The 18,912-nt window shown below is 47.2% G+C and overlaps 1 protein-coding gene across 2 annotated transcripts in view; it reads right to left on the bottom strand.

The window, feature by feature from the left end:
- MYT1 (myelin transcription factor 1) overlaps positions 1-18,912 on the bottom strand; it is a 345,874-nt gene that overhangs the window by 187,481 nt on the left and 139,481 nt on the right. For both annotated transcript variants that reach the window (XM_033914908.1, XM_033914909.1), the window contains exon 3: positions 1,790-1,844. In XM_033914908.1, coding sequence (XP_033770799.1) covers positions 1,790-1,844 — 55 coding nt within the window. The remainder of the gene's footprint in view (positions 1-1,789; positions 1,845-18,912) is intronic.

The following is an 18,912-nucleotide window of genomic DNA, read 5'->3' as shown; positions in this document are numbered from 1 at the left end:
TTGGTGGTGGTGGGGGGGGTTGTAGGAAGGAGCAGGGGACAGAGAGGAGGAGGGGTGCCAGCGCCCCCACCAAGGCACCCGGGGCAGACCACCCCCGTTTACTACGCCACTGGTCTGGATAATGCCTTTGAATGACCTCACAAATTGCTTTTGCACTATTTGGATAGTGTTTTTTAATATCCTCACACACCACCTTGGCACAATCCGGATTGTGCCTCTGAATATCCTCACAGACCACCTCTGTTCTATGCAGATAGTGCAAAGACAGAGCACCGGTAGAACCAGAGAAGTCCCAGAATGTATCTGAGTTCTGTCAGTATTCAGTCTACTCTTTGAATAGGAAAGCTGTCCTAAGTTAACCAGATAAGTTATTCAGATAGCAGAATGAAAATTGCCACTATCTGAATTATAGTTCCGGTGCTGCCTTATCTGGATATTCAGTGTTATCTAAATAATTGCATTGAACATCTGGCTATGTTTTGACCATTGTAGCTGGTATTTAAAGAAAAGTGCCTGATTACTGACTCTAAGGGCTGAATCGCAATGATTTTTCTTCCATTTTGTGCATATAGCAAATCAAATATCAGTAAATTATCAGTATTCGTGTCATTTTATCTGATATAATCCATATGCTATGAGGTAACTTTATAACAGAGTGCCAATAAAATAGTGAAAAACAAAGCCAATCAACAAATAGAATCTCCAGTCTCACACACACACACACAAAAAAAGTTAAGGATAATTCTGTAACAATGGCACTCATGAGTGTATGCCTCTTTGTACATGTAAATATATATAAAATTAGCACTTACATACTACATATGTAAGCTATTCTGTAAGGGCACAAGTAAGTGTGTGCAAATGCAAAAAGGGGCATAGCGATGGGCGGAGCATGGGTAGGATAAAGTCACGCCTCCCACTTGTCACTGCATTTAGCTGCACCCATTTGCATTAGGTTTATGGTTGGTATAACTGCAATGCAGTAGTATAGCAAGGAGGGGGGAGGCAAATTGCCCCAGGCGCCGTCTTCGTGGGGGGCACTGGTACCTCTTCTCGTCTTCACCCTTCACATACCTCTTTAAATGTTCACCAGTTGCTGCTCACGCTGGCCTCGGCTGCCTTCTGACATCACATCTTGGTCACCGGACCAGGATGTGACGTCAGAAGGGAGCAGAGGTTGTCATGAGCAGCAGGTGGAAGATGTTACTTGCACTGGTGAACATTTCTGGTGGGGGGAGAGCGCTCAAGAGGCAGGGAAGAATGGGAGGGGGCGCTCAGTGAGGCAATGCCGGACGCCTCCACCATGGGCGCCAACCTTCCTTGCTATACCATTGCTGCAATGCCTAAATCAAAAGCGCGGATTCTGGATTTTATAATGAAATCTGAGCACCCAGATGCTGTTACAGAATAGCCTCTCACCATGTGGCATCGTGGCACCTAAAAACATACACCAAGTTGTAGAGTTCCCTCAATAATGTGTGAGTTGTGGAGCATGTAATGTGGGTAACCAAAATGTGCAAGAAGTGAATTCAGTGTGGATAATTTGGCTAGAGAAACACAGCACTGCAGAACCTCAGCTGCCCACATAGGATGGATCCTGTGCTATCCAGGCTCTCATTACTGAATTGAATATCCACCATTCAGTTGGGTGGAGGTTGATTATCTGTACGTCTTGAGATGATAATATTTACACTTTTGAGATGAAAGATAAAAACCTGAGAGACTTGTCCCAGTCTTAAGAACTTTCAAATATTTAAAATGGTTGAGAGGAGAGGAGGAAGGAGCTCACCTCGGATTGCCTTCGACCGTGTCCGTGTTCTTTTATCTTCATTCTCTAGGTTCATCTGCATCCAAACATGGAGAACACAAAAGTTCATTTTTAAGCAAATCATGTACTTGTGTCTTGTTGCTTTCCTCTCATAAATTTGCATCAACTAAGGAGACCAACTTAGCACATATTAGAAGCTGCTCTGGTACTGGCACATTAGCCTGTAACAGCAGCTGTTGGAAACATCCAATGAAGACATATTTGTTCAGAAAATATCTTAAGCAATTTTTATTTTGTAATTTTATATGAATAGAAACATAACATTACATTTCCAGCAAGCTGACTGCAAGGAAATGTACACTGAATATGTGCTACTTCTTTCTATTCTGAGGTTATTTACTGTCTTCTCTTGGGTAGGGGATGTCTGTTAAGTGGAAGCATAGGGAGTCAGTTCTATCATTTGGCTGTCCAGAACTTGGAAATCAAACAAACACAACCACACACAAAAAGAGAGAGAGAGAGAAGAAAGATCAACAGTGCAAGTTCATCAACAGCCAGTTTCAACTACTACTGTGTTTCCACGAAAATAAGACAGTGTCTTATATTAATTTTGGGTCCCAAAAATGCATTAGAGCTTATTTTCAGGGGATCTTTTTTTTTTTTCATATACAACAATCATCTCTCCCTTCCTCTCCTCCACCCCAATTCTTCCTATTTCCTTTCTTCCCCCCACCCCATGTGCAGCATCTTTCCTCCCCTCCCTCCCATCCCCCTGTGCAGCAGAACCCCACCGGCTCGCCCATCATGAGACTGACATACCTCCGCTCCGAGGCCTCCTAAAGCAGCAGCAGCAGCAGCAGCAGCGCTCTGAACGGGCTGCTTCTTGGCCATCCCTCTGTCGCATTCCTAATGATGTCATTAGTGATGTGGCAGGGGCAGGCCCCGAAGGGGAAGGCTGCAAAGCAGCCCATTCAGAGCGCTGCTGCTGCCGCTGTTTTAGGAGGCCTCAGAGCGGAAATATGTCAGGTCTCACCGGGGTGGAGGTTGCTGAATTGACAAGTCCGATTTTTTTGGCGAATCAGGCAGGGATGGAGTCATGGACATTCGTGGGTGGGTGGCGAGGGTTCCTTCAGGGGTCGATCTTAACAAGGGGTTATTTTCGGGGTAGGTCTTATTTTCAGAGAAACAGAGTACTACTTATCTGTCCCTCTTCCCTGCTCCCCTATCCAGCAGCATCTCTTCCCTGCTTCCCCTGTCCAGCAGCACCTGTTCTTTACTCCCCCTGTCCTGCAGCACACCTTCCCTGCTCCCCCTGTCCCTCTTCCCTGCTCCCCCGGTCCAGCAGCACCTCTTCCCTGCTCCCCCTCACTGCCTTCCATACTTTGTCCATCCCGCACCCTCCGAAGCCAACCTACCTGCCAGCCATCCCCCTGTGCAGTAGAACCCTCTACCCCCCACCAGTATCGCCGCTGTGCAGCCGACCCCACTGACCCTCCCATCGCGAGACGACTGTCAAACCAGCGGCTGCATCACACTAAAAACGCTGCTTCGTGGCTTTCCCATGCTCTGATTTCCTCAGAGGAAATCAGAGCATGGGAAGACCGCGAAGCAGCGTCTTTAGTGTGATGCGGCCGCTGCTGGAGCCAGGAAGTTTGTGCGTCTCGCGGTGGGAGGGTCAATGGGGGTTCGTGTATGCCGGGAAAGGGTGCACGGGGGGAGAGAGGGGGCGATGACAGCGGCGGGCTTACAGTGAAGGAGGGAGGGAGTAGAAGTGTGCATGCGCACTCTTGCCTGGGGGGCCCTACAGCTCATGGAAAACGGAACATGCAGGTAAGAGTGCGCATGCGCGCTTAGGGTTTTATTATATTAGATTATTTTCTGATTCTAGATCCTCTGTGTTCATCCCATGCTTCTTTGAACTCAGTCACCGTTTTCCTCTCCACCACCTCTCTCGAGAGTGCATTCCAGGCATCCAAAACCCTCTCCATAAAGTAGAATTTCCTAACATTACTCTTGAATCTACTACCCCTCAACCTCAAGTTATGTCCTCTGGTTTTACCATTTTCCTTTCTCTGGAAAAGATTTTGTTCTATGTTAATACCCTTCAAGAATTTGAATGTCTGAATCAAATCTCCTCCTTTCCTCTAGGGTATACATATTCTGGGCTTCCAGTCTTTCCTCATACATCTTCTGGCGCAAGCCTCCTATCATTTCCTCTGGACCGCTTCAAGTCTTCTTGCGCCCTTCGCCAGATATGGTCTCCAAAACTGAACACAATACTGCAAGTGGGGCCTCACCAATGACCTGTACAGGGGCATCAACACCTTCTTCCTTCTACTGGCTACGCCTCTCTTTATACAGCCCAGCATCCTTCTGGCAGCGGCCACGCCTTGTCACACTGTTTTTTTGCCTTTAGATCTTCGGACACTATTACCCCAAGGTCCCTCTCCCCGTCCGTGCATATCAGCTTCTCACCTCCCAGCATACACGGTTCCTTCCGATTATTAATCCCCAAATGCATTACTCTGCATTTCTTTGCATTGAATTTTAGTTGCCAGGCATTAGACCATTCCTCTAACTTTTGCAGATCCTTTTTCATATTTTCCACTCCCTCTTCGGTGTCTACTCTGTTACAAATCTTGGTATCATCTGCAAAAAGGCACACTTTTCCTTCTAACCCTTCAGCAATGTCACTCACATACATATTGAACAGGATTGGCCCCAGCACCGAACCCTGAGGGACTCCACTAGTCACCTTTCCTTCCTTCGAGCGACTTCCATTAACCACCACCCTCTGGCGTCTGTCCGACAGCCAGTTTCTAACCCAGTTCACCACTTTGGGTCCTAACTTCAGCCCTTCAAGTTTGTTCAACAGCCTCCTATGAGGAACCGTATCAAAGGCTTTGCTGAAATCTAAATAAATTACTTCTAGCATATGTCCTCAATCCAGCTCTCCGGTCACTCAATCAAAAAATTCAATCAGATTCATTTGGCATGATTTACCTTTTGTAAAGCCATGTTTCCTCGGATCCTGTAACCAATTAGATTCAAGGAAGTACACTATCCTTTCTTTCAGCAACACTTCCATTATTTTTACAACAACCGAAGTGAGGCTCACCGGCCTGTATTTTCCCGCTTCATCCCTGTGATCACTTTTGTGAATAGGGACCACATCCACTCTCCTCCAATCCCCGGAAACCACTCCCGTCTCCAGATATTTGTTGAACAAGTCTTTAATAGGACCCGCCAGAACCTCTCTGAGATCCCGTCTGGTCCCATCGCTTTGTCCATCTTCAGTTTTTCAAGTTGCTCATAAACACTCTCCTCCGTGAACAGCGCAGAATCTACTCCATTTTCTCGTGTATCTTTGCCAGACAATCTCAGTCCTTCTCCAGGATTTTCTTCTGTGAACACAGAACAGAAGTATTTGTTTAGCACATTTGCTTTTTCCTCATCACTCTCCACATATCGGTTCCAAGCATCTTTTAATTTAGCAATTCAATTTTTCATCTTCCTCCTTTCACTAATATATTTGAAAAAAATTTTGTCTCCCTTTTTTAACATTTTTAGCCATTTGTTCTTCCGCCTGTGCTTTTGCCAGACGTATCTCTCTCTTGGCTTCTTTCAGTTTCACCCTGTAGTCCTTTCTGCACTCCTCTTCTTGGGGTTTTTTTATATTTCACGAACGCCAACTCGTTCGCCTTTATTTTCTCCGCCACTAGTTTGGAGAACCATATTGGCTTCCTTTTTCTCTTGTTTTTATTTATTTTCTTCACATAAAGGTCCGTAGCCATTTTTATCGCTCCTTTCAGCTTAGACCACTGTCTTTCCACTTCTCTTATGTCCTCCCATCCTACCAGCTCTTTCTTCAGGTACTCTCCCATTTCATTAAAGTCCGTATGTTTGAAATCTAGGACTTTAAGTATCGTGCGGCCACTCTCCACATTAGCTGTTATATCAAACTAAAATGTTTGATGATTGCTACTTCCCAGGTGAGCACCCACTCGAACATTAGAGATACTCTCTCCATTTGTGAGGACCAGATCCAATATCGCTTTTTCCCTTGTGGGTTCCGTCACCATTTGTCTGAGCAGCGCCTCTTGAAAGGCATCCTTACTTCTTTCTGATTCCGCAGACGGAACATTCCAGTCCACATCCGGGAGGTTGAAATCTCCCAACAGCAGCACCTCTTTCCTTCCAAACTTTTGGATATCCACAATCAGATCCTTATCAATTTGCTGCGATTGAGTTGGAGGTCTGTAGACTACATCCACGTAGATAGAAGTTCCATCTTCTCTTTTCAGAGTGATGCATATCACTTCTTCCTCTCCCCAGGTCCCTTGCATTTCGGTCGCTTGGATATTGCTCTTTACACAGAGAGCTATTCCTCTACCTTTTTGACCATCTCTGTCCTTCCTAAAAAGATTATATCCCGGTATGTTTGCATCCCATCCATGTGATTCACTGAATCATGTCTCTATGATAGCAACAATATCTAGATCTGCCTCTAACATCAGGGCTTGCAGATCATGAACTTTGTTGCTTAGACTTCGAGCATTTGTGGTCATCGCTTTCCAGCTATTTTTCAGCAGTAATCTTCTTTTTCATATAGATTTTTGTTTTGTTTCACTTTCCATTGCAATGCTAAGAAATGAGTTGCTGATATTGTTTACATTGCAATCTTTACTACCATCACATCTTTTCTTTTGCCGGGGGTGGTCTCTATAATTGTCCTGCATACATACACCACCTCCACCTTCTAGTTTAAATGCCTAGAAACATTTTGTCTAAATTTCTCCACAAGGTTTCTTTTTCCTGCTGTAGTAATATGTAGCCCATCAGTGCAATATTTCAAACCTTCACCCGAAAAGCTTTCTGTGCTGCAAGTGTGGAGTTGATGAACAGGTCATTTGTTCCCAGATGGATAACAACATCAGTGTTAAAATCCTTAGTTTCTTCCTTAATTATAGTCAGTATTTGCCTGGAACTCCTGGTAGCTGAGAATCGTGGAAGCCATTTCACTATTTTGGTCTCCTCACCTTATGTTCCAAGGTTAATGCCTCTGATGATGGAATCCCCCAACAGTAATAGTTTTCTGTTTTTGGCTTTTTTATTTGTGCTTAGAAACATAGAACATGACGGTAGAAAAGAGCCACGGCCTATCTAGTCTGCCCACACTAATGGCCCACCCCCTAACTACCTCCATGAAGAGATCCCACATGCCAATCCCATCTTTTCTTAAAATCTGGCACGCTGCTGGCCTCAATTACCTGTTGTGGAAGATTATTCCAGCGATCAATCACCCTTTCGGTGAAGAAATATTTTCTGGTGTCGCCATGAAATTTCCCACCCCTGATTTTCAAAGGATGCCCTCTTATTGCTGTGGGTCCTTTAAGGAAAAAGAGATCTCTTCCACCTCGATACGGCCTATGACATATTTGAATGTCTCGATCATGTCTCCCCTCTCTCTGCGTTCCTCGAGTGAGTACAGCTGCAACTTACCCAGTCATTCCTCATACGGGAGATCCTTGAGACCTGAGACCATCCTGGTGGCCATTCGCTGAACCGATTCAACTCTCCGCACATCTTTTTGATAATGCGGCCTCCAGAATTGTACACAGTATTCCAAATGGGGTCTCACCATGGATCTGTACAACGGCATTATGACCTCGGGCTTACGGCTGACGAAACTTCTACGGACACAGCCCATGATTTGTCTAGCCCTGGATGAAGCTTTCTCCACTTGATTGGCAGTCTTCATGTCTTTGCTAATGATCACCCCCAAGTCATGTTCCTCTACAGTCCTTGCTAGGATCTCACCATTTAGGGTGTAAGTCCTGCATGGATTTTTGCCGCCAAGGTGCATGACCTTCCATTTTTTGGCATTGAAACTTAGTTGCCAAGTCTTTGACCAATGCTCCAGCAGGAGTAGGTCCTGCGTCATACTGTCGGACATTGAGCTTTTGTCGGGCACTCTGCTTTCATCTGTTGTGCGGTTGCCTACTATGTTGCATAGATTGGCATCATCGACAAATAATGTAATTTTACCTCGAAGCCCCTCAGCCAAGTCTCTTACGAAGATGTTAAATAGGATCGGGCCCAAGACCGAGCCCTGCGGCACTCCGCTGATCACCTCCATCGTATCGGAGAGGGTATCGTTTACCACTACCCTCTGAAGTCTACCTCTAAGCCAGTCCCTAACCCATGCGGTTAATGTTTCACCCAGTCCCATCGAACCCATCTTGTTCAATAACCTGCAGTGTGGGACGCTATCAAATGCTTTGTTGAAGTCCAAGTACACGACATCCAGGGACTCCCCTATATCCAGCTTTCTTGTTACCCAGTCAAAGAAGCTGATCAGATTTGATTGGCAGGACCTTCCCTTCGTAAAACCATGTTGATGGGGATCTCGTAGATTCTCCTCGCTCAGGATCGTATCCAATTGGCGTTTGATTAGTGTTTCCATAAGTTTACTCACTATCGAGGTGAGACTCACCGGTCTATAATTCTCAGCCTCCATCCTGCATCCCTCCACAAAAAGGGATGCAGGATGGAGGCTGAGAATTATAGACCGGTGAGTCTCACATCGATAGTGAGACCTACTCCTGCTGGAGCATTGGTCAAAGACTTGGCAACTAAGTTTCAATGCCAAAAAATGCAAGGTCATGCACCTTGGCGGCAAAAATCCATGCAGGACTTACACCCTAAATGGTGAGATACTAGCAAGGATTGTAGCAGAACATGACTTGGGGGTGATCATTAGCGAAGACATGAAGACTGCCAATCAAGTGGAGAAAGCTTCATCCAAAGCTAGACAAATCATGGGTTGTATCCGTAGGAAGTTTCGTCAGCCGTAAGCCCGGGGTCATAATGCCGTTGTACAGAAAATGGTGAGACCCCCATCTGGAATACTGTGTACAATTCTGGAGGCCGCATTATCAAAAAGATGTGCGGAGAGTTGAGTCAGTTCAGCGAATGGCCACCAGGATGGTCTCAGGTCTCAAGGATCTCCCGTATGAGGAACGACTGGGTAAGTTGCAGCTGTACTCACTCGAGGAAAGCAGAGAGAGGGGAGACATTATCGAGACATTCAAATATGTCACAGGCTGTATCGAGGTGGAAAAGGATCTTTTTTTCCTTAAAGGACCCACGGCAACAAGAGGGCAACCGTTGAAAATCAGGGGTGGGAAATTTAATAGCGACACCAGAAAATATTTCTTCACCGAAAGGGTGGTTGATCGCTGGAATAATCTTTCACAACAGGTAATTGAGGCCAGCAGCGTGCCAGATTTTAAGAAAAGATGGGATTGGCATGTGAGATCTCTTCATGGAGGTAGTTAGGGGGTGGGCCATTAGTGTGGGCAGACTAGATGGACCGTGACCCTTTTCTGCCGTCATGTTCTATGTTTACCTTGAAAGCAATGGTGTTATAGGGAACCAACACAATTTTTCTGCCTGGGGCCCATTCAGCCCTAGTTACTCTATTGGTTTTTAGCATATTTACCAAAGCACTATCTGTCTTATTTTCCTCTTTAAGAACTAATAGTGAACAGTTCTTGCTTTTATTGTTTTCTGAAAAAACAAACGCAGCAATCCAATTGAACAAAAGCCAACAAGGATTACCAAACAACTTCCCAGGCAAAGGGGAGTTACAAGGAGGGGGACATAAGCTCTGACATTAATTAATTTACATTCATGTTTTTGTAGAAAGTGGAATCAGCACAGTTACTTTTCTGTAACAGGTGTTATGAGAACATCTGCCTGCTGTGCTCCAATAAGTGGCTGACATCATCCAACAGAGCCCCGGTGTGGACGTTTGAAAGTGTGCTACCACTTTAAGAGTCCAGGGCGTGCCTGCGGCACCCATGCATCAACTCTCCATATCTTCCCCTGTCTCGTGATAGCTGCAGGTCAGTTGCAAGCTAAGAAGCCAATAAGAGGAGATGAGAATGTTGTGAGAATATCTTCCTGCTGTTCTCAGAAAACACCTGTTACAGAAAAGTAACTGTGCTTTATCCTAGGACAAGAAGGCAGGACGTTCTCACATATGGGACTCCCCAGCTGCCAGGATTATGCCTGTGAAAAGAGGTTTATTGCCAACTACCATGAGCCTGGTGAGACCAAGTGGGTTGGGGGAATACTGGCTTCTAGGAGGAAAATTAATTTTGTAAAACAGTTGGCTGTCTTGCCCGAGGGTGGTAGTCCTGATGAAGCAGACTCTACGAGAAGTAGCACTAGAGTGACAAGGGTGTTACCCAGCATAGTGTGCCCTGTGCATACCTACAGCCTCTGTAGATAATAATAATAATAACTTTATTCTTCTATACCACCATAATCTTGCAACTTCTAGGCGGTTCACATTGAAGAGAGCTGGACAATCAGCGAGTTATAATATGTAGATAGTCAGTGAAATTATAGTAAGTAGAATCTTAAAAAATGCAGCGAATTACAATGTACAGTTTGTTAAGAATTTCAGAGGGCACATTGAAGAGGGCACATTGAAGAGAGCTGGAAAATCAGTGAGTTACAATATGCGGGTAGTCAGTGCAATAATAGCGTGAAGAAGCTTGGAAAAAAAAAATACAATTTACAGTTTGTTAAGAATTTCAGAGGGCACATTGAAGAGAGCTGGACAATCAGCGAGTTACAATATGCGGGTATTCAGTGCAATAATAGTGTGAAGAAGCTTGGAAAAAAAAATACAATTTACAGTTTGTTAAGAATTTCAGAGGGGATATATTATGAAAAAAGCAATGGAACAAGTGTTTGGTGTACAGGGTTCTGCTGCTGAATGAGCTGATGCATAAAAACAAGCACAGGAACTGGGGTTATGCTACTGTGTCATCCACAGCTAGTATGCTAAGCTGAGGCATTCAACAAATCGATGCAGGCTCCACTGACTCCCCGGGGGCTGGCCCTGATGAGCCCTTCACCCCCTTCCTAGGGAAGCCCCGGTCTCCCCAACACTTTGGGCCTGGGCCTGGGTCTTGGTCAAGGCCGAGCAAGGCCCAAACCAAAATGATCCTTATTGCCCACAGAAAAAGGGAATAAGAAGCAAAAAGAAAAAAGTATTAGAAACACAGGTTTTAGATGCCTACATTCAGCTTCTTCGCTCTACAGCTATCGTGAGACGGGGGAAGATATGGAGTCCGCACGGGTGCCACGGGTGTGCCCGGGACTCTTAAAGTTGTAGCGCAGTTTCAAATGTCTGTGCCGGGGCTCCATTGGATGACATCACTCATATGTGAGAACATCCTGCCTGCTTGTCCTTGGGATAGACACACCAGTTTTCCTCCTTCACATATTCCACATATATGCCTCTAGTAATATTAAATAGTCAGTGCTCTGCCCCCTAGGAAATGACATCAGTGTCACTGGGGGAAAAAAACCAAAAACATCCTTGGGGCTTGTAGTCAGTTTACAAAAAAAAGAAAAAAAAAATACTGGAAGCAAATGTAGAAATTGTTGTGATTATAAAGCTTTTTGTTCAGCAGAATGTACAATCACTGTGTAGCTAGCACACCAAGACACAAATTAATTTTGTGAAACATTTTTGTAGAAAAGCTCCATTGTTAATTTTTACCCAGTTTGTAGAAATGGATGTACACTTAGCCTGATATACAGTAAAATAGAATACTACATTGGTTTTTAGAGACTATATACAATTTTTTAATGGGAAAGGCGGCCCAGAAACGTCCTATGGCATAACTGTAATGAGCTAATAAATTGCCATATGAAGGAGAGAAGGGGAGGGGGAGGGAAGGATTGCAGGCAGGGCTGAAATGAAAGAATTAATCCAGTGCCACCTCTCTGCTTACAGAAGACAAGAACAGGTGACGATGGAGCCTGTGCTGATTACTTTGAATAAAGCCCATGTCAGAGCCGGCCTTGAGCCATGTGACTCGTCTTTTAATGGGGGAAAGGAATTGCTTTCTGTCATCATATTACACCAGGAAGCAAGCATACGTCTGATACACCATCATTCTACCTGTCTCTCAGAATGGATCCCATCAAATAAGCAGAGGCAGATTTACAGAATCAAATCAAAGGGCTGAGTGGGACTGGCGCTTGCAAACCTGGCTCCACCTTCCATAATATTTTATTGTGTAAACAGGGAATTGCTGCAATCAGACAGGAAATTTGCAAAGTGCAGCCCCCCTCCCCCTCTTGTGCTACAGCCCAGGAGTGCCATGATTTATGTATATCCTAAAGTAAATGCATAGCAAGCCGTGGCTGTAATTTATGCAGCCTGTCAAAAATCACTGAGCAATACTGAGTCTTTGATGACAACCTTCCAGTTTAGAAGGGGAACAGTGTTTCTCATCTCTGGTTCCCTGTAGATCCAGAATGTGGAAAGGAGCAGGTGTCAAGCAGGACCGGACTGCACTAGATTTCAGAGCCGTTCAGGAACGTCACCCCTCAGAGCAGGCTCCCCAATGCATTTCCATGTGCACAACCAATATGGCCGACCGCTAGCCCCACTCAGCTGAAATGCAGGCTCTGCGTCCTTTCTTTTTTTTTTTGTCCATTTTCCCATGGAAATTGGCAAGCATCTGCCTGCTCTGAAAAGTGTGCCTTGGCAATTTGGATTTGCAGCAGATAAATAATTCAGGGAGCAAAGAATGGCAGGGTGCTGGGGTGCAGCGTAATGGGCGCCGTTCGTACACTGCGAGCTGCCACTGATTGAGCCGGCAGCTGTGACATTCATTTGTTTCTCAGAGCACCTTCCCCATTTGTAATTTATATACATAAGAAAAGGTCACCAATCAAGGACTTGTGCTGCCTGCTACATCCATCTCCAGTCAAAAAAAATTATATAAGCACCACCAGCTGTTTGATGAAAACTGAGTGCGCAATTTCTTAACACAGCTTTGCTTTGTTTGCAAAGCATAAAACCACCTTTACAATTTATTCTTTGGGATAATCTAGATTCTTTGCCTGAAAGTTTGCCTGAATTTGCACGCTGAAGGGAAAGGGACAGATTTTTCTTAGACAGAAAACTGCTGAAACTTCTTTCCCAGAGAAGCCAAATAATGTCACAGAGCAGCCAAGGGGCACACCCAGCCCAAAGAAAGCAGAGATCTATTTGGACAGCACGGTGGATACTGCAGGGATATTACTGAATAATATAATTATGAGCCGTTTTTGCATTCCTTTGGGTATATGCGGTTCATTAAAAACGCCACAACTTGCAACTGTGCGTGATCTAAGCGAGAATTAGGAATAATTTGTGACACTGGGAAAAATGTTTAGCACATTAGGCCTTAAAAGACACGAGTTCAAATCTAGATTTTCCGTTTGGTGGTCACTGCGCTGAATATTACTAAACTAAATTTTTTTAAAAAAGGAAATATTATTGACATGCAAATAATGTAAGTCCAGATGATAAAGCATGTATCCACGCTATTTGTACACTTCATTACAAAATCCTTCCGAATCTTTAAAAGGCTTTCTGCCGATAAAGTGTTTGTGGCGTAGTTAGCAGGCATCATTTATTACGAGGAGATAAGAGACTTAAAAGTTATCAAGGTGTGAAGATAATCAATAATCACTACAATATGGTCAAATGTAAAGGCACATAAGCAGCAGTCTGATACAACTTAAGATAAAGACTCTTGAACAATAAAACAACCCCTTCCTTACTTAAAACACCAAAATTATTTCCTGACTATTAACAATTAAATAAGGACATAATATAAATCAGATGGCGTTAAAACATGCTGCAACTTTCTGTATTGCAGAATAAGGCAGAATCAAACAGAACAGTATTAACAAAGATAGGCTGCACACATCTGTGGGCTTGGCTAACTCAGATACCCTCAATGATAAGGTCAGATGCAGATATAGGAATAAAAGGCCACAGCTTTATTACAGAGAGGAAGAGATAATGGTTACTGTGGATGGGCAGACTGGAAGGGCCATTTGGCCTTTATCTGCCATCATGTTTCTATATTTCTAAGCAGCCGAGCCTCAGGTTCAGTATTGTTGCCGGATTCTCCATGCAGTGATCAGTCATATTGTCTTCTCCAGGTAGGCCACAGTGTCAGTCCAATCTGATCTTGATTTGGTCTATCTGCTCACCTGCTGTGAATGCCAGCTAGGTGATCAGCCTATTGCTCATGTACATGCCGGGCCTCATCCCGTTTTCACCGCAGGACCTTGACCTGGATCTGTGGCTTTCCTCTTCAGACCTGGCTCTGGATCTGCAAAGCTCTCTTCAGGACCTGGGTCTGTGTGGTCTGCTGCAAGGCCTGGATCTGCGATAATTCAATGTGAGACCTGGATCTGTGTTGTCTGGGTCACTCCTCGGGGAACCCGCATCTTGTGTGTGATTCTGTTCTGCTGCAAAATGAATCGGTACCATCCTGCATTGGATATGGGTCTGTGAGGTGTGGAACAATGCTCAAAATTGCTAGGAAGCCTGCTGCTTCTGCCAGAGGGATTCAGGTCAGGCCCACTGGATTGGGCACTGGAACGCTACAGAGAGGAGATGAATGGTGTTAACAGCCTGGCAGGACTGTAGCTGTGGCCCACGAGTGCCAGACATCCCCCAGGATGCTCTTGCTCAGGAGGGGATGTTTCAGTAGTCATAAAGTCAGATGTGATAGTGTGTCCTGACCCAGAGGCAGCCTATGCTACATACTATATAGTTCTTCATCTATTGGGGGGGGGAGGTGATGGCCCATGGGCATTGGTTGCTGGCCTGTAGAAAACAGCTGGGTGACTTGCTCAGCAAGAGCAGTATGGAACAGCAAAGTGTTTCTGCTGACCATGTGGAGCTTAGATCTGAACAGCAGGAGGTCTGTGGAGCTGATGTAGACCTCAGGCTGGCACCTCTGTCTTGTCGAAGAGAGCTGCGGGAGGGCAGATCTATTAAGGTCAAGAACAGGTCCTCCCATAGGAGCCAGCTCTGGGGACGCTGTGGGTGCCTGAGCACCCCTGATATTGAACAAACTGATATTGAACAAACTGATATTGTCCAGGGAGAAATAATTTCTATTGGGTTTAGCACCCTCAATAATTTTGAAAAGTTGGCTCCTCTGGGCCCTCCAATGATAGCTTGTGCCACTTTCAGTGCAGCCTTAGCTCTTTGGTCGTGATTCTGCTCAGATGGAGTAAACCCCAAGATAGTGAAAGTGAAAACACTGGGTTTCAAGCGTGAGTTGGATGCACACCTCCTTGCAAATCACATTGAGGGATATGGGTAATCAGGGACTCCATCTAGGAGCACCTGGCTTGGCCTCTGCGTGTGCGGGTCGCCAAAATAGATGGACCTAAAGTCTGATCCGGTGAAGGCGTTTCTAGTTAGTATTGGGGTTCAAGAAGGGATTGGGCAACTTTCTGAAGAAAAGGGGATGGAAGAGTACAGATAGAGGACTACTACACAGGTCCTGGACCTGATGGGCCTCCGCGTGTGCGGACTGCTGGGCATGATGGACCTCTGGGAGAAGCAATTGAAGAACTGCAGAAACAGTCATGAGTCATGAGTCATGAGTCATGAGTGCTCTGAGAGGCCTCTGATTACCTCAGGAAGAAGGAGCTGAAGAGGAGTTCTATTGGCAACCCCAGTAAGTGCCGGCGTTCAGAAGCAGAGGTAGTAGCAAGTAGCGGGACTGAGCTACTCTGGTGCCACAATCTGGATCAGCAGAGGTCTGAGTTGCTACACGAAGGAGTCCTAAGTCTGCAAAAGTCCTGCTGAGAGAGAGCGATACTGGAGCAATCCTGCCGCCCGGTGACAAAAAGGTTTTGTCTGTGCCCCTGGCGGCTCTTTAAACTTGCTCTTCCCACTGCAGTGTGGCTGCTCCATCCCTTCTCCAGGTCCCCCACCAATCTGCATAGGGATTCCCTTTGACATCTTGCTGACCTCATCCAAAGAGACCAGGAGTGCTGAGGAAAGGGGGCGGAGCCTACACTGGGCTCCCAAGCAGTAGTTGTCATGTTAACGGCATGCTTACCAGGCAGCTCACAACCTACCTGAGCATAGAAATACTTACATTACATTAAAATACATTTTTAGACTGCAATATCTTCCAGATCGATGCAGTTTACATCAAGAGACTGTACATCACAGTGAAATACAAGAGAAATATCATCTTCCTTACTTTCCTAAAAATTTTACAAAAAAAGATGTCTTTAATAGTTTTCGGAAATGCATATATGAAATCGAAGAAGCAAACAAAATGCACAGCTCTGAATCCCAACTAGAAGCCTGATAAACAATTGTTCGATGCAAAAATTTCTTGTAAAGATATCCTCGTAACAGACGGGACACAAACAATGAAGTTATCGTTAGTGGACGAACCGCCTTAAAAAATGTAAATTATTCTAGTAAATAACCAGGTGCCTGACCATGTATGGCTTTATAACAGAGCATCCCAAATTTAAACCAAACCCTGGCCTCAAAAGGCAACCAGTGGAGTTGTCTGTACCGTATTTTCGCGGATATAACGCGCACCGTTGTAAAACGCGCACAGGGGTATAGCGCGCATAAATCACGAAGATATGTAAAAAAACTTTTCTATACCGCGCTCAGGCATATAACGCGCATGCTGCCCGACTCTCCTCTGGCCACCCCGACTCTCCTTTCGCTCTCCCCGACTCTCCTCTGGCCACCCCGACTCTCCTTTCGCCCTCCCCGACTCTCATCTGGTTGCCCCGACTCACCCTGACTTTCGGTGCACTGCCCCGACTCTCCTCTGGTTGCCCCGACTCACCGTTCACCCGCCCTGACTTTCGGTGCACTGCCCCGCCTCTCCGTGCCTGTCCCCCTTGAAGTCCTGTCCCCCTTGAAGGTCTGCCTGTCCCCCTTGAAGATCTGCCTGTCCCCCCTTGAAGTCCTGTCCCCATCCTGAAAGCCTGATGCCCCCCCTCGACGTCCGATTCTTCTCCCCCCTCGGCAGGACCACTCGCACCCCCACCCCGAAGGACCGCCAACTCCCCGACAATATTGGGCCAGGAGGGAGCCCAAATCCTCCTGGCCACGGCGACCCCCTAACCCCACCCCGCACTACATTACGGGCAGGAGGGATCCCAGGCCCTCCTGCCCTCGACGCAAACCCCCTCCCCCCAACGACCGCCCCCCCCAAGAACCTCCGCCCGTCCCCCAGCCGACCCGCGACCCCCCTGGCCGACCCCCACGACACCCCCACCCGCCTTCCCCGTACTTTGTGTAGTTGGGCCAGAAGGGAGCCCAAACCCTCCTGGCCACGGCGACCCCCTAACCCCACCCCGCACTACATTACGGGCAGGAGGGATCCCAGGCCCTCCTGCCCTCGACGCAAACCCCCCTCCCTCCAACGACCGCCCCCCCCCCAAGAACCTCCGACCGACCCGCGACCCCCCTGGCCGACCCCCCCACCCCCCTTCCCCGTACCTTTGGAAGTTGGCCGGACAGACGGGAGCCAAACCCGCCTGTCCGGCAGGCAGCCAACGAAGGAATGAGGCCGGATTGGCCCATCCGTCCTAAAGCTCCGCCTACTGGTGGGGCCTAAGGCGCGTGGGCCAATCAGAATAGGCCCTGGAGCCTTAGGTCCCACCTGGGGGCGCGGCCTGAGACACATGGTCGGGTTTGGCCCATGTGCCTCAGGCCGCGCCCCCAGGTGGGACCTAAGGCTCCAGGGCCTATTCTGATTGGCCCACGCGCCTTAGGCCCCACCAGTAGGCGGAGCTTTAGGACGGATGGGCCAATCCGGCCTCATTCCTTCGTTGGCTGCCTGCCGGACAGGCGGGTTTGGCTCCCGTCTGTCCGGCCAACTTCCAAAGGTACGGGGAAGGGGGGTGGGGGGGTCGGCCAGGGGGGTCGCGGGTCGGCTGGGGGGCGGTCGGAGGTTCTTGGGGGGGGGCGGTCGTTGGAGGGAGGGGGGTTTGCGTCGAGGGCAGGAGGGCCTGGGATCCCTCCTGCCCGTAATGTAGTGCGGGGTGGGGTTAGGGGGTCGCCGTGGCCAGGAGGGTTTGGGCTCCCTTCTGGCCCAACTACACAAAGTACGGGGAAGGTGGGTGGGGGTGTCGTGGGGGTCGGCCAGGGGGGTCGCGGGTCGGCTGGGGGACGGGCGGAGGTTCTTGGGGGGGGGCGGTCGTTGGGGGGAGGGGGTTTGCGTCGAGGGCAGGAGGGCCTGGGATCCCTCCTGCCCGTAATGTAGTGCGGGGTGGGGTTAGGGGGTCGCCGTGGCCAGGAGGGTTTGGGCTCCCTCCTGGCCCGATATTGTTGGGGAGTCGGCGGTCCTTCGGGGTGAGGGTGCGAGTGGTCCTGCCGGGGGGGGGGATGTATCGGACGTCGGGGAGTCGGCCGGGCAAGAGGGCTTGGGCTCCCTCTTGCTCCGATCGTGGATGCGGGTGCGGGTGGGAGCGCGTGCGAGCGGTCGTTCGGGGTGGGGGTGCGAGCGGGTCCTGCTGGGGGGGTGAATCGGGCGTCGGGCGGGGTGGGAACTATGTTTAAAAACTTTTGTATACCGCGCTCAGGCATATAACGCGCGAGGGGTATGCGCGGTACGTAAAATCACGTATAACGCGCGCGTTATATCCGCGAAAATACGGTAGTATGGAGTAGCATGATCTGATTTCTTCAAATCAAAAATTAGACACACAGCCGCATTCTGGATTTTGTGCAATCTATGCAAATTTGATTGAAGATCTGCCAAATGAACTGAGTTACAAAAGTCCAGTATACTAAGTACCAGAGATTGGACCAGTATTCTGAATGCAATCAGACTAAAAAAAATACTTAATCGTACGTAACTTCCAAAGAGTGAAAAAAGATTTTTTTAACCAAGGCATTTGTAAATGTAAGCTATCTGCCTTCTAGAGCTGTATAACTTGAACTTGACCTTACTGTTCCACTATGCCCAGCAAGGGCTTGATGTACTGGCATGGACTTCCATGCCTAAACTGGGCTGAAGGCCAAGGATTGAGGCCTAATGTTCACTGTCAGGTGAAGATTAGAGCTCAGAACTTAAATTTCAAACTATCTGAGTGGTTTACAATTACATCATATGCTATGGGGATAAAACAAAAGACAAGACACAATAAAATAATGAGTAAACAAAAAAAAAAAGGAAAGGGAGGTAGAACAAAAAGAGGGAGGAGGGGTAGAACTCTATAATTTAATAGAAAAGAACGGGGGGGGGGGAGGAAAGTGAAAGAGGGAA

The sequence above is a fragment of the Geotrypetes seraphini genome, chromosome 11 (genome assembly GCF_902459505.1).
Source record: "Geotrypetes seraphini chromosome 11, aGeoSer1.1, whole genome shotgun sequence".
Taxonomy (NCBI): domain Eukaryota; kingdom Metazoa; phylum Chordata; class Amphibia; order Gymnophiona; family Dermophiidae; genus Geotrypetes; species Geotrypetes seraphini.
This window is presented reverse-complemented; position numbering and strand designations above follow the sequence as displayed.